The sequence below is a fragment of the Pyxicephalus adspersus genome, chromosome 6 (genome assembly GCF_032062135.1).
Source record: "Pyxicephalus adspersus chromosome 6, UCB_Pads_2.0, whole genome shotgun sequence".
Classification (NCBI taxonomy): domain Eukaryota; kingdom Metazoa; phylum Chordata; class Amphibia; order Anura; family Pyxicephalidae; genus Pyxicephalus; species Pyxicephalus adspersus.
The window spans coordinates 50,800,733-50,817,944 of record NC_092863.1 but is presented as its reverse complement, the minus strand read 5'-3'; the positions used below and the strand labels follow the sequence as shown (position 1 = coordinate 50,817,944).

The 17,212-nt window shown below is 36.4% G+C and overlaps 1 protein-coding gene across 20 annotated transcripts in view; it reads right to left on the bottom strand.

Moving 5' to 3' along the window:
• The window catches only part of RIMBP2 (RIMS binding protein 2), a 216,113-nt gene extending 199,253 nt beyond the window's left edge, over positions 1-16,860 (bottom strand). For 5 of the 20 annotated variants that reach the window (XM_072415735.1, XM_072415739.1, XM_072415740.1 and 2 more), the window contains exons 1-2: positions 10,384-11,105; positions 9,792-9,887 (exon numbers count right to left, since the gene is read on the bottom strand). In XM_072415735.1, the coding sequence (XP_072271836.1) occupies positions 9,792-9,887; positions 10,384-10,422 (135 nt within the window). In that variant the 5' untranslated portion in view covers positions 10,423-11,105. Of the gene's footprint in view, positions 1-9,791; positions 9,888-10,383; positions 11,106-16,738 lie in introns of those variants that run through there. The other 15 variants (XM_072415738.1, XM_072415736.1, XM_072415737.1 and 12 more) reach the window with 7 other exon arrangements.
• Positions 16,861-17,212: the final 352 nt, after the last annotated feature.

Below are 17,212 nucleotides of genomic sequence, written 5' to 3'. Positions count from 1 at the left end.
AGCCTTGTCCTGTTTAGTCCAGTGATAAAGTAAAAATAGCACTAATCCCCAAGACATTTTAGGTTTTTGAAGTCAGATCAGTAAAAGAGGATGTTTGCTTTAGAAGATGTTACTTTTGTCCCATAGCTGTAATTCATATCTCTGTTATATATTCCCATGTTATGCTGCTTTATAAAACTTCATAAAAATTACTGTTAAAGAGAAAAGAGGATGTTAGCTTGTTTGCTATAGATTGCTGCACTTTGCATTTTGCAATAAACCTACCTAGTAGGAAGTGAAGGGAAAATGGTTTTATCAGAGATGTCAGGGAAAATTCCATTAACCGAAGGGTTCCAAACAGCCTGTTAAATCAGTAGGTTTCCTGTTATTACCCCTAGTCTAAAACGAATACTTTTTATTAATGATACATTGAATTTAGGTTTTGCAGAAAGACAACCTTTGAAGCCCCACAAATGTACAAACATACTCACCCGCTCCTTTACCTTTCAGCTAACCATTCTATATCAGAACATAGATTATAGCACTGATGGCCTATAGGCAATAACGTTTGCCAATGTTTGTCCAAGGTAAGTGACACTGCAACGTCCCTGTAGCTAGTTTAGCTTGTTGCATGTTAACAATCAATCAGAAAAGGAAATGAATCACCTCTTTGCACCAGAAAGCAAACTGCAACAAGGGTTAAATAACTTTTTAGCACAAAAGCTAATCTTTTTTAATGAACAAGAAAAGTTGCTGCAACCTGGAATGCAGTGGTTCATTTAATTTTCTGACTGACTATGGTATACTAGACTACACTTCCCCTCAATTGTAAAACAGACAACAGATGTCAACTGGATGTACAGGCACAGTCTGACTGCTAAAATGTTCTTTAAAAACATGCAATTTAGACTTGCAGAGAGGCATGAGTATAGCTACTGCACCCTTTATACTTCCTAACTTGGGGTTTGCTTTACGTAGATTCAAATTCATACTTTACAAGATCAGATGTATGAATCAAATCACAATATTTTGAGCAAACGAGTTGTTTTGAAGCAACAAACATTGTGTCGGATTAATTAAAGCTCTCCAGCTTTACTTTTTATCAGTAAACCTGGGCGATCCAACGAACCTGGAATGGATTTCTTAAAAGTAATTTGCTATTTGTTAGCAAATGTATTCAATCCTGGACCAGATCCATTCCAGGTTTGCTGGAACACCCCACTTCACCAATGAAAGTCTATCCTCCCCAGCCTTGGAGAGCTTTAATAAATCAGGCCCATTGTGTAGGATAAGTTACAAAATGTCTAAGTTGTATGAAATGAAAAACCAGAAATTATTCAGACGTATAGAATAGTTTAAATAAAGAATAGTGGAATATGAAAGGGTAAAGGGAGAAGACAAATGATGGTAATAAGAACAGAAGTTGGGTGGGAGAGGTTATTGAACTGATGTGTACTCTTGTTTGACCCAATAATTCAGTAAAGTATGGTGAGGATGTTTTACAATTATTTCTGAGAAAGGGATGTACAGGTAAGGAAGAGGTAATATTTATATGGTTATGTTGTTCCTGGGGGCAACATATATATATATATATATATATATATATATAACTTTTGTACAGAGGAACCTGAAGGAGTTGTCTATGAGTTATCACGTTGAAGTGTATGGCCATGTCCATAATTTTGCTCTGTGTTAGGACGCATTTGAATAGGCTGCCTAAAGAGGTGCATACAGCATTCAAAATAATATGTTATTTAGCATGTTACCACAGTGTAGTATGTGAATTGGGCCCAAAGAAAGGAAGCATTACAATCATTGCCTCTAACAAGTAGGTTATCCATATGCATGACACCAGTATACATTTTTTAAAGATAACCTTGCATGTTTAAGCACTATGTGCAAGGAAAACAACTGGAGGTCATTTAGAACATTTGTCTACCATTAAATACCTATAGGAAAATTTGCAGTGTATGGTAAGGATAAGGCAGTTAATAGTAAACTTATTTTAGTACATGCTTAAGTATACATTATCTCCAATAAATAACTGCTGCTCAGCAGTTTACTTTTCCTTCACTGCAAACTGAATAATTTTCTAGATACAGCAATATATGTTGTCTATTTTTAGACTGTTCTACCTGCTAAATAGTTTAGACAACCTTATTTTACCATTAGCATTTTCAACATCTTATTATATCAAAAAATATGCAATATTTATATCTGGTAGCTAAGAAAGAAAACTATTTCCTTTGTAAAACTAATGCAGATGTAGGCCTTTTCACTTTAAAAGGAAAATTTGTGAAAAACCTGCCAAGCGTCCTATTAGCATCAATGTATTTTAATGGATAAAGGTTAGCTATTGCACAGAGAAAGAACTCACCCATTACAACGCACAGTGTCCTGAAAAGTGTTGTACTGGCAGGATAATGAGAAAATGTATTATAATGCAAATCCACTACCGCAGCAATTCTGTCATTCTTAATGCTCAAAAGGGCTGACTGCTGAAATGGAACATATTTTAACTATGAGGTTTTTTCCCCTTAATTTACCGTGGTGATGGAAACAGTAATAGTAAGTGGTAACATTTGTAGATACAAGACCCTGATATCTACATTAGCTAAAGAAAATAGGTAAAATATTTTTGTTTAAAAAAAAATGAATATGTAAAATAATATGATGAAATAAATGATTTCAGAAGTTCAAAATTATTTGATGTCTAAGGAGCGTCAGTTGAATTGTGTCTAGGTCATTGTATTTCAACCAGGGGTCTGTGGAACCCCAGGGTTTCTCCAGAAGTTTTTCAAGGGTTCCCTCATGTTAAAAAGTTAAGTCAAGATTATTGTGGCTCAGTACCACACAGCATGGTGGATCAGTGGCTAGCACTCCTTTACATATTCTACTCTTGTTTGCATGGATTTCCTCTGAGCAAGCACAAGCATCCCATATTCCAAAGACATATTCTGACATGCATAGGGTAGGGTGACAACGCATGAGCAAGGGATAGAGAATTGTTGTCTGTGGTCAAAAATTTAAGTAACAGGATGGGCCCCAACAAGGAGCTACATAGCTGGATACTCAGTTATCTTGTTTAAAAAAATTGCATCATATAAAATATTATATTCGATTTATTATTAATATTATTATTATTATTGGATTTACATCCATCCTATGGAGGTAGTGTATAGCTGTGTATTTATAATTATTGCTTACACATATAAATAAATGAACAGTCTTTATCTATACATATATACTTAGTAACCATATTTTTCATTGTATTGGGAGCAGCTTTGGTTATTTCTTTAAATAGGGCATGTTCCAAAGGGCACTTTGCATACAGTTATATCAAACCTTCCTAATATAGATCACACAGAGTAAAGTTTTAAAGGCCTGGTTTCCATGCACACCATATGGAAGAAGGATTGACAGTGATGAAAAGATTGATTGATGTTTCTAATGTCTATGTGTAACTTAAAAGGGACTTTCCACAGACCTGTACGCCTGCTGAAGCAAAAGCTGGCTTAACAAAATCAGTGTGATCAGACAGAATGACAAAAGACTAGAACCATATACCAATCACTAAAAGCATTAACATCACCTGTCTTATATTGTGTAGCCCCCTTCCGCCGCCATGCCATCAAAATAGCTTACAGGTCTATAGACACACAGTACACTGCAAACACTGTATTTAGCAATTTATGGTGCAGTAGCTCTCTCACCAGCATGACCCAGGTTAATGTACCCTGTATTTCTCTCAATAAGCATTGGGTACCCATGACCCTGTTGTCACTGGTTCACTGGTTGTCTTTGCTTGGTCCACTGCTCTGGGTACTAACTACTGCATACCCAAAACACCCCATAGGACCTGACATTTTAGAGATGCCCTGACCCAAGCATGTACCTATCATAATCACTCACAAGAAGGAGGAGAGTTGTAATGCCAGACCTTCCAAAGCAGCAAAGCATTACTCAGGGGGACACCCTCTGTATGGTGTGAATAGAAGATGTTAGCACTAGCATTCAGCATAAAGTTCTTGCAATGAACTGGTCTAATAAAGAACATTGTTTACAGGAAAAATAAATAGATTTTTCCTCAACATCAACATTTTTCATTGCAAAAAACATGTACAGTATGTATGCATTTGTTGCAGTTAACACTGTCAATGTAATTCAACATAATCCAGTATATTACATTTGATAGAATGTAGGACTTAAAAACGTACTACAGTTTAATGGTCTGGGATCTTGCCATAAAAGACTGTAGGAGCAATAGATGTTCCGTTTCCTCCTGCCATAAATAGAACATAAATTGGGCCTGGGAAAAAGTTTGAAGACTCTTGAAGTGAACAAAAACTATGAGTCATTCTGGTGCGCTCAGCAGCTACATATATCAGCTAATAAGTGGCAGAGAAAAGTGAAGAAACTAAACCATATAATCTGTTCTTCTCATGCTATCAGTTATAATAAAACATTAGAACAAGCCAATATAGATCAATACATAAAAATGGCTGATCCCTAGCATTAAATCGTTACGCGTCCTAGCACTCTTTTTTTTATTGCTGAAGACCATAGCATGTTTCTTTCATGCTACACACTATATATAATTTTAACATGTAAGCAACAACTGAAGAACACATTTTTTTAAGACAGAGAGAAATATCAGACATGCATTATTGTAATGCATGCGTTGATATGTCTGTAGTGTAAGCATCCACCTCTAGGATCGGAGGCTTTTACTTCATTAAGTCTAACTCATCAAGGAATATTTACCCTGCTATTAGTCATGAAGGGGTTCAAGCTGCAGTCCTAAGTAAGCCATAAATCTTACCTTAGAAAGTAAGGCTTTTTCCAAAACAAATTGTAATTTTGGAACATTTTCTGTTGTGAAACAATGCACTGGTTCAGCTGGATAATGCCTGTATGCTGGTGACATTGGGCTACTATTGCATTCATCATATGTAATTTGGCAGTGATACTAGTGTCAGTAGGAAGAACTGTGTGTGTATATGTTAAAGTACTGATATGATACCAGGAACTACTGAGCACAAGTGTGCCAGAGCCCACTGTATCCATGCCATTGTATAACCCCTGCAGTCAATACATGCTTTGCCTAGGATTACTTAAAGCCTACCTAAACTCAGAAATTTCACTTTACATAAAAGGGTAGACAACCTTTGTTTGTTTTTTTTTAAAAAAAAAGGGTGCAGCACTGCCCCCTAATCGCTTAGACGATCGAGAATGAAGAGGAGCGCAAAGCCTCATGGGATACCTACGTCACGTATCCCAGGAGGCTGTTGGGTGCTCTTTCTGCTCGGGCATACGCAAAAGAAGCCTTTTCGCGCAAAGAGAAAAATTTGCAGATCTCGCCCATGGGCAGTGAGATCAGCAAGTTTTTTTCCATCCTACGTCACCTGATCTAACGCCTGGGTTGGGTGATGTAGGATGAAGAACCAGGAAGAGGAGGAGAGATGGAGGTGCCCGGAGCACAGGACCCGATGCAAGACACAAGATGGATCGGACTGCCCTGCGGGATTGAAGGTAAGTGTATTTTTTTTAGGCACTTTTCAGTTTAGTTCCTCTTTAAGCAGAGATTCTGCACATTGTATATTTATCAGTAATTCAAAGGATGAATTGGCATCTCCAACTTCCTGTGTAACTAAATTTGTACCTCATTATACAAAGATATACATTATGCATGAATTATCTTACGCCGGAAAAATATTCCTGAAATATACTCAAAGACACAAAAATATCATCTTTCCAACTCCCACTGTAATATGCCAGAGCGTGACTAGTAAAATTACATTTCTGGCAGGGGATGCACACAAATAAATTCTTATTATTTAATAGAGATTGATGTGGGAGGCTCCATATGCGTTTCCCACTTGTTCAGTTTATGGAGAGCAATGAGTTTACAGACCAGTCTGACTGGCATACTGCCATTTGCTGAACTTACCAATTGAAAATCCATGCATTATGATATCCATGTAGAGAAGCATGTTCACTTCTTTTTCTGTACTGATCTTCACTCCAAATATTATTGTTTTTCATCTTTGGTTAATACAATATGCACATTTTGATAGTATGAGATTATGGTATTTTCAATCAGCCTTATGACCTACTTTTGAGTTGTTAATCCTGTAGAGGTTTCATCCGTCTCTAAACCAATTACAGTTCAACAATTATGTTAATACGTATATAAAATCACCTGATCTCAACTCTGTAAAAGAAGAAACCAGTCGATGTCAGTTCTGGACATTCTTTAGGAATAGCTGCATTTTAAAGTTGACTTGTATTAGGAAATACAGAGGCTTCTATTGCTAGCTACCTGGTTGTAATGTCAACCCTTTTGCTGCAAACTTTAAAAACTGGCCTGGGACAACTAAGCAACTAAATTAAGAACTGCTAACTTTAATCTGACCTACATGTGCTGCATACTTGTCTCAGCTCAGTGACCCTAAGTTTTAAAGCCAGTAGAGTTACATAGCAGTCAGATAGCTAGTTGTTTAATATGGTGAGCTCTATGGCAGTCTCTTTATTTTTTCTCTGGGTTTACAAAAAAACTTAAACTGTCAGGGCAAAATACAGGAAAACATATTTTGTGAGTTTCTGTACCTCTGTGAGTTTTTATGCCAATAAAATGCCTTTCCTGTACTAAAATACCAACCAGCAGTCCTCACTGATGGTCACCAACATCTTCATGTTTACAGGCCTTTTGTAACATTGACTCAACAAGATGTAGATAGATTGAGACATTATTAAAAGAACGAATAACTGAATTAAACATTAGATGGTAAAAATATAGTTAACTGTAAAAAGAATAAGATAGATTGAACATGTCACTAGAATGGTCAATAATAAACACCATATGAAACTGCAGGGGAGAACTGCACCTCCCGTCCCTAGTCCCTGCTGCCTGGTATTCTGGACACATTATCCTCTCTCAGCAGCCTCTTCTCAGAAGGACTCTTCTTCTGTCTGAACTCACTGCTTCAGACACAGAGCTGTCACATCCTAGGTGAGAAACTGGTGACTTATGGGCCCTGATTTATGAAAGCTCTCCAAGGCAAGGCTTTCATCAGTGAAGCTGGGTGATCCAGCAAACATGGAATGCATCTGGTCCAGGATTCAAAATGTTTGCTAACAAATAGCAAATGATTTTTTAAAAATCTATTCCATGTTTTCTGGGTCACCCAGCTTCACTTCTCAAAGTGTATTCTCTCCTGCCTTGGAGAGCTTTCATAAATAAGGCCCATGGAGTGTTGAGCAAATGCTGCTCCTGTCACACATCAGCTGGTTGGTGCTGCACATGACTAAACAGGTCTCCGTGGAAGGCTTGTCTTGGAGTGAGAAATCAGAGTGATAGCTGCTCACAAAAATTGCCAGGAGAAGGATTTATTATAAGGACAAAATTCTATAGAGAGTTAAAGTCCTAACATAAAGCCTACCATTCATCAGTCAATATTTTAGTAGGTTAGATAACTCTCAATCGATACCTGAAAGTTTTAGTTAGTAGTCTACTTTAAATTTCCATGTAGATATACCATGTCACGTCCATCTAGAAGGTAGTCTGTTTATCACTATCAGCCAGGGGTTTTGGGATGATGCTTCAGGTAGATAACCTATAGTAAATTATTCTGCAATCAGTATGCCATAATGAGTTATTACCTTAACACAAATAAAATGTTTGCTTCTTGGTTAGCATCACTGGATATCCCACCACATATAGGGAATAGAGAGTCATTGCTATCAGTTGTGTTTAGAATACCACAATAATCAGGGCCACATTCTCTTCTATTATTATTATTTTCATTATTAATAAACAGGATTTATATAGCGCCAACATATTATGCAACGCTGTAGAGTAAATAGGGGTTGAAAATGACAGACAGATACAGACATGTCTGTATCTAAACAGCTTAAAGAAGCAAAAAAAAAATGGTGCCCTAAACTCCACCCTCAACATTGTCCTTGCTCCTACATAATGCCCCTTTTTTGTTGAGTAAAAAAACAAACAAAACAAAAAGCAATATCCCCAGCCCATATAGCCCTGAGCATCCATATGCTTTAATAGGCTCCCAGATCGATAGAGAACTTTAATAACCATTGAAGAACAGAAAGAGCACGCTGATCTGGTGCTTTATCCTAAAATGTTTTATTAATTCACAAATAGAGACGCATTGCATCTACATTTTGCAGCATAGTACAGCGCATAACACAGCCTTCGAATCCTGTACTTTGTCAGAAGAACTCAAGGCAAAGAGTGACCGGGAAAAGTGATAGAAGTGATTTATGCTGGAGCTTAGCACAATTAGCACCCGAGTCTAGCATGAATGTTTAAAACTTACCTATGTTCTAATTTGCTACAATTAGCTAAACTTTTGTCTGGAATTACACATTAAAATTTACAGTACTAATTGATTTACAAACCAAACGTAAAGTTTTGATAAGGTAAATTTTATTACGGCATTATGGCATTAAAAAATATTGTTACATCTCCTGGCTGCTAAAATGTCTTGGATATAAAATATTAATTGTGGGCAAAATTTTACTAGCCACTCTGTTACAACACAAAAAGTATGACTGAAAATACCATTTCAATATTCTGAGAAAACATTACCACTGAAGAACAATTTTTGTTAAATGTAATTACCTACTATTGGACATACAGTGATGGAATAAAAAAAATAAAATAAAAACCTTCAAAGACCTAAAACAAAAAACATGGTATGCCTCTAACTGTAACCTCAGAACTTGGAATGCCTATCATGCTTAGAAAACAATTAACTAAAACTAATTGGACTAAGCTAATTTAATATGGAAATGGGGGTTTTGAAACTGACCCAAACAGGAATGTGCTTCGTCAGATTGGATCACTACATACATAGGCTCTGCATCTAAGGCTGGGTACACACTTTCAATAATTGTCGTTGGAAAGGATCTTTCATGATCCTTTCTAACGATAAAAGACTGAACAAGCACTGTACTGCACTGTATTATTCGTCGTTCGTCGTGTGGATCTGCCAGGATGGGACAATGAACGACGTTGGACGAGCACTGTACACATGTCAGATTCTCATCTGATATCAGCCCCGAGGCAAAAAAGACGAGAATCATTTGACGTGTGTACATAGCCTTGGTTCACAGTACCAAACTACACCTGTGGTTTAATGCTTCTTCTCAGTATACAAGCCTATGAGTCAGAAAATCCCCTGAAACAAATGTACTCCCAGGAAAGTGGATATTTCATCTGAACATTATGTAAGCAAACTACTAATTTAGCTTATAGGCATTAACGAAAACCTTTTGCTTCACTTCTTTGGTAACTGGCGCTCAAATCCAGGATTTTGTCGGGCTTTTGCCATCACTTACAATGCAGAGCTGCTGGATTTGCATTGTACATATGATGTCAGCAAAAGTGTGGATGCATGACCGACAAAGAGGAGCTGATTTATGAAACAATCATCCAGTGGTCAATAAACCAGCATGAGCACTATGTTACCTGAAATAACCAGGAATTAAAGCTTTACTAAATGGAAAAGGAAGCAAACAAATGGGTGACTAGAGTTTATATTTAATAGGCAGACATTAAAACTAAAAGCCACGTTAAACCCCCCAACAATAACTCATACTATGTGACCACTACAAATTCAGAATACTAAGTATACTTCTCAAAAAGTGGTTCTCAATGTTAACTTATAATTCAAAAACACTAAACGATGCCTCTCAAGTGAAATAGTAGGTTTATTTATAGAAATGTGCTGTTTGGAATTTCTATGAATAAGGCAAAAAATGATCTTTTAAATTTATTTACTCACCAACTTTTTCTTCTCCTTGTCCCTTCCAGGTTTATCAGCTTTGGTGTCAGTCTGTACACCCTCATGGACTGTATTTGCATGATTAATTTTCTTCTCCTACAACATAAAGTAACAGAGGTGTCACTTACCAACAGCTATGCATTATACAATACATGCTATGTATTTAATACTTTATGCACACAAGCTCAGTCATTCAATGAGACATACTAGGTTATTCACAATATTCCTTAATAATGGTAATGCAATCATGAAGCATGAATGTAATATTCTGACATTTTGCTGTTTCAGGGTCTATATTATTCAGATGAAGTAGATCTGTAGATTTCCAGAATCAAATGTAAGACTAATTATCCCAGTATCAGCAGCATAAGGCATTATACAGCACACTCTAGTGATTGGTGACTCAGGCTGCCATCCACATACTGGTAACCTGACGGTCCTTTTATCTTGCCTCCCACCAACCTTTCAGACTGCCAATTAGGCACCAACCCTGAGCTGCGGTAACCTTCATATAATAAAGATACAATCTCTGGGCTATTATTATTGACAGATGTCTACCTTACTTTAATCCCCCAACAAGAATAAAACTTACCTTCTTGCTGTGCTCACAATGATAAGTGCCCTGTCCCATTTACTTATTGTGCAAACAAAAGCATATGTTAAATAATAAAGAGCAATGCAGAACTTTAGTAGCCATTGTTTTTTTTCTGGGTAATAGTCCAGTAGAAAGCTTTAGGAGATAGAATTGCAGTTATCCACATTAGTTCCATTCTTCCTAGATTTTGAAAAACGGTGCTTCTTTTTGAAGTTCTTTATAGAAGACCACCGCAGACCTGAGCTTAAAAGGTTTTAGGAACAAGACTTTTTTTTGTTATTCCCCAGGCTTTGTACATAATCCTCTGCTTGAAAAATCAGTAGAGCTCTATATGCAGTAGAACGCTCTGGGCATTTGTTTTCTTTTGAGAATCATTTTGCCAAGAAATAAAGACTTGCTTCGCCAGGATTAATGTCATATATGCGTATGATCCGCAACATCCCAAGAGAAAACCTGGCTGGACCAACTACAGTCCACAGCTTGAGTTCTTGGAATAGCACAAGGCTCACTCTGAATAACCTGCTATTACTGTGTGACTAGCTGCAAGAAATCCCAGCCACAGATCAGTCAAACACACAAAACACTAGAGCCTTTGCATCTCCAAATGATGTGCTGTCTGTACCATATGGCTGTCAGCATTCTGAATCATTCACAGGAGAGTCAGCATAAGGGAACAGATTCTTCTCCCCAAAACTGCTGGAATACTTGTCATATTCCCAGATAAGGGAATAAAAAAAGGTCAGCAGCAGATGAGAAATCGTGCATCCATCTTCTTCCTAGAGGGAGTATGTTGCAGTAACTGCTATGCATGTTGGAAAGACAGTTCTTTATACACAGATACTGAGAAACAAGCTCATCATCCTGGGTGGGAATACAGCTCCTGGCTTTCCATGTATTATATGAGTGAAGAAGACAGCAGGACTGATTGGTTTAGGCTAGTCTAATAGCCAATGGCTAGGTGTGTACCACTAAGGGTGCTTATATTAGGTTTAGGGGCTACTTTGTCCATCATTGAATGGTTTTAGCATGTAAATTGTATATATAGTAGTAAGTGGTTCCATCTTAGCCATAATCATTAGCAGGAAAAAAGAAGGTTGATACCTTTGATTGGTAATAAAATAAATTTAATGGAAGGTTGATACCTTTGATTGGTAATAAAATAAATTTAGTTAGGAACAGAGGGGAATTACCTGTGCCAGCCCACTTTTGCAAAACGCATCATAGCACTATTTTAAAGGAATATTTATGGGCACAAACTTTAGGAAGGAATGGGAGTACCCAATATTAGGAAAACTTTACACAACATAGCATGGCCTTTATATACACAAACATAATGAGCTGTTATTGATATAATGTACTAGTTCAGTACTGGATTATCAGAACCAGCTGTGTTTCAATAGTGTGCACACCGATTATAAGAACAGAGAAGACAGATGACAAATGAACAGGACAGACATTTAGTGAACACACCTCTACCCCACCAAATATCTCTACCAATTTATACCTTCCATGTTGATGTTCATTACACATATATATGGATCTATTTTACTGAAGTGCTTTGTCTACCCTTTACAAAACACTAATTAGATGAATAGAACAGAGAACTATTATATAATGGCGCAGCTTCTGACACCCCTACTTTGAGAACATTTTCTGTATTTGTGCACAAATCTGTATTTGTGCACCTCATCCAACATCTGTGTTTTACAGCAGAAAGAAATACATGAATGTACACATTTAGGGGGTTCTGAACATAGCATTAAACCTTTTAGGTATAAGGGAAAAAACAAAATAATGAAATGTGGGCTGAAAATACTTGATATTTATCTACTGGTGTTAGGACCTATTTACCCCTGGATAATAACCTATAGACAATATTCTCTAATGGGTCCAAATAAATGCTTATGCAGCAAAAATGTACTTAATTATTTTCCCGATGCACTGCAAGAGAGCTCATTTAGTTTTACAAGTATGCATGCTAGAGCATAAAAGAATCAGGTGCAATGTTTAATGTATGAATTTGCAATAGGGACCCATAGAAATAGATAGGCACCTTAAAATACAAGTACGAGGTGTGTCAAATGCACATTGATGTGCATACCACTTGAAGCACATAAGTATGAAGACAGCCTTATGATGTTGACAACTGGCCTACAGATATCTGACTGTCTTTGGGTGTCAAATAAAGTGTATCTATCGTAAAAAATGGTTCCTAAAGTTTTGAATTGAGAAAGGAAAGGTTAAAATCCTTTTAATATTGATTTTGCTGTCTGTGTCCTGTTGGGGAGATTTCCTTTTTATTTCCTTTCTAAAACTGTGTTCACACGTGCAATAATTATCGTTGGAAACGAACAACTAACGACCGTTTGTCCGATAATCATTAAAAAAAGTGCACAACGACGCCAATGAACGAGTATTGTCGCTGGAAACGAACGACCATCCCGGTGGATTGGATTGGGCTACGATTGTTCGCAATCTATTGTGTGTACGGTCATTCAGTGATCGTCTATGGTTCTGCAGTACACTTTCTCCTTTACATGTCACTCCCTGCATCGTTCAAACGATCATATCTAGCGTGTGTACATTATTGGTGGATTATATTTGTTACAGCATGTACAAAATTATGCACAATAGGATTGTTCAAAATAATCGTGCATAATCTTTAGTCGTTTGTTTTCTAACGACAGTTATTGCACGTGTGTAACTAGCTTTAGAGACACAACATGTAGTGTAAGTAGGGTAAACAAATGTAGATTAAAGAGATCACACCTATCAATTGGCTTTATGGCAGCTCTTAAATGTAGGATATTTTCCTTCTTGATCACCAAGACAAATTGGAACCTTACATACAGGGCACAGTAAAAGTGATCAGGCAGCTCTATACTTTTACAATGTTTTCAGAAGGCTGCTGAAAAAAAAATAAGCTCATAGTAGCTTTTGCAAAACTACCCAACTGCTGAGCCAGATTTGTGAAAAATGGTTATCCAGTGCTTCCCTGCACATAGTATTAGCATCCCCAGTTCAGATAAGAATCAATACCTATAGATCATAGGCTGAGAAAGTGTCCTATGTGAGGAAATGGGGGCAGAACAATGAAGCAGACACTGCTGTTATTGCTTATCTTAGAGGGGCAGAACAGCAGTCATGTGACACTACCTATTTCATTTTGCTCCTCTGTGCTGCTAAAAACAAATTATTTCATTTCTATAACATTGCAAAGGCTAATTAAGATCCTTTTATTACTTTATCATGCAAGGTGACACTATTACAAAAGAAATACTTTCATTTTTTCTGTAACCAATTAACTTTCATTTTTTTTTATTTGAAATAAAGATCAACTGCACATACTGTATTTTATTGTAGTTTAACTGGAACTTTGCTATTCTCTTTTTAGGGGTAATGTGGGGGGGGGGGGGGCAGAAATAATATGATCACATTGAAAAGCTTTGAAGTTGATACATGAGAGGCACAAAGACTGCACAGATTGCAGTATACATTTAAAAATAGCTCTAGTATTGTCAGCTTCACTAGGGCATCAAGTCCAACGCATTACTCATAGCAAGAGCAGCTGGTAACCTATACTGAGAAATAAAACTACTGTAGAATAATAGAATACACTCTGCAATTAAAAAATAGTTACTCAAACTTCGGAATATATCTTACCAAATGTATCTGACACCCAGACCAGATCATTTTTAAATACCCTGTGTTCTATAGGACGACATTATTTCTGTATTATACATAAAAATACACAATTGGTGAAAAAGTATGTCTCTATGTTGGTAGTTAGTGAGGAAGCGCTCCACTTTACATTTACATGTACTCCACAGTACATGCACAGAGGTTAGTTAGTGTAGAACTCCATTGGAGGTCCAATGAGATAGGTGCCTGGTTACGTGGCCAGTAGGAAGAATGCACTCTTTTGCTTGTTGCTTGTAGGAAAAAGCCCCCCATAATTTACAGACAGTGAAAACAACCACCAGTGTCAGTGCTTACTTACCTAAAAGACAAAAAGAAATGTGGCACCACACCATTGACTTAATCAAATTGCACAAAAAACTATGGGAAAACAATTTGTCACAGCTTATTGCTCAAATAACCCATAACTAGAAAGCCCTACCAGAGAAAAGATGATCTACAGTCTAGAAGTTCTCCGCAGAATGCATCACCCTTGTTTACAGTGGATAAGCTACTGATGCATGCAGGTTGAAGAAAAAACACTCCAAAATAGAATTTGTTCCAGTTTGACCATTATATTTGTATGCTCCACAAATATGAGGGTATGTGCTGTATTCTACACCCACACACAATGAACTTATTAAATTTCCTTTATTAAGCATGTCGAGAAAGTTTATGTAAAATGGTTACATAGAACATCTGAAAAATATATTACTGGGTTTTGAGCAAGTTTAAAAACACCAACTACTACCCAAATCTCATATTTAAATCCTATATGGTTGATGATAATCCAGGTGGTGTTTTCTTATATCTTTCAAAGGACTCCAGTAGAAAAATATACCCACCAAAATTTCGTGTTCTGCCTAAATATCATTGGCATTTTCAAAGTGGGTGGATTGGGAATTATGTAATAGCTATGGATCTGGCACAGCCAACCAAACCTAGTTAGGGGGAAGCAGTCATTTTTTTTTTTTTGGAGTTAACAACCTTTAACCATCTTCACTAGGTCTATAGGTATCTGTAGTGGTCCTCCACAATAACCAGTCATAATATTAATATTATTATTATTATTATTAATATTAATATTAATAATAATAATAAACCAGATTTATATAGCACCAACATATTACGCAGCACTGTACATTAAATAGGGATTGCAAATGACAGACAAATATAGGCAATGACACAGGAGGAGAAGACCCTGCCCTGAAGAGCTTACAATCTAGGAATCATACAGTACAATCTTAATTTTTAGGGACCTGGCTGCTCACATAAATGCATAAAGGTGACCGGACTATGTCTGCCTTTATATATGACTTCAAATGTCTGTTCTTTTTTTTTTTGGAATATGTAAAAGTGCAATAGCAGGTACTCACACCTTGCCATAGCAAGTACACTAGATAAGCCTTTATGTTTAATTTTCTAAATCAGTACAGTACTGTAAGTAAATAAAAAGTCTGGCATATTGCTAATAACAAAGCATTGTGCCAGATTTTCGTCATTTCCATTGGTGTGGGTAATGTCAGTTCTGAAAATACTAAAATTTACAGCAAACAAAAAACAATATGGAAAGCAGCTTACTAGAGGTTTCCATATTTACAGTACACAGTATAATAATTCAATAGCAATGTTAAGGTGTATGTCACAATTTACAATGAAATTCCACCATCAAAGCACTAAAACCATTAATTTTGTTCATACTTACAATTCTAGATTAGCGATGTACAGTAGATAGGTGACATAGTTCACACTTTAAAAATTTCCCTTTGAAGATGCAGACACCAACTTTCTTATACTTCAGTAATCCAAGTACAGGAAACTTTACAGTATAATTGCTTCTAAGACCCATCCTTAGTCCAGTCGATAAAGATGTATCATATTGTTGGATGCAGGTTGAAATCAGAGTCTGCAATATGCTATTATCCCTCGTGAGGGGTGGAGCTGCGTATTAGAAAAGATTCAGCTATGCCCTTTCATCAGCTAATACAGATTATCTCTATCCAGGTATAGAAAGTCATTTCCTGGCCTTACAAAAGACAAACATTAGCCTTCTCTTCTAATATCTGATCACTGGAATTATTGTATTTTTAATTAAGATTATTATATAGTCTTGAGTAAGGTTAAGCATGAAAACATATTAACTGGTTTACAAAGGAAAAGGAAGCTGCAATGTGTACTAAAACCTCAGCTACCAATAAGTCATCTTGTCTCTTTGTTCTGACTCTAAAGTGATAAAATGTGATTTTTGGTGGTTATAAAATTTATTGTCATGGTTTTTATGATTAGTCCTATCAAAAAATGTAAGTTGTATCGCCAACTTACTGTAATAATAATAATGTACAAAATATAAAACAATCAAGCTCATTTTAACATAACACTTAACAACCTGGCTTTAGCTTTAGCTGGCTTTATCAGTGAAAGTGGAAGTCTAGTTATCTCATAGTCCATGTTTGCTTTGTCTTAATGAATGCATATATAAACATACTTGTTTATATTCACACAACATGCATAGTTCACAAATTTTGGCCTAAGGATGGGCAAAAAAAGCGTAGAATAAAAAAGGTCAAAGCTTTAATATTTTAAATTAAAGTACAGCATAAATAAGCATGGTCTTAAAAACATATATTGCAATCAAAAAATGTAAAGATAAATGACTTTCTTCCCAAGTACATACCCCATCTTTTGTATTTTTGCTGCTCATTGCTGGAGCAGGGTAACGTTTGCTTGCAGAATACAGTTGAGTAGAAAAAAAAAAGAAGACAGCTCTATTGTATTATCCAGATGTGTTGCAGACCACAAGTGTGTTTGAAATGTTTTGCAGTTTCAGAAGTAAACATGTGACTAGTGCTGTAAAACACAAGGGCCAATCACTGTAAAATGACATTGGTTTGAGCAATTCCACAGGTGCGAAGTTGACCCACTGCCACTCCAAGAGGCAACATGCCAATTCTATATTTAGCCTGGCTTATAAGGCATGTTTATATAGGAGTGAGTGATGATACTGATCCAGTGTAAACTCACATTCATATTAGAGGAAACGTTCTCAATTCCTATCTCATAATTTCAGTATTTTATATACCTTTTAGATGACAATAGCATTTTGTGGCTAATTACTTTTACATTTCATTACTACAGACTCATGTCCAAC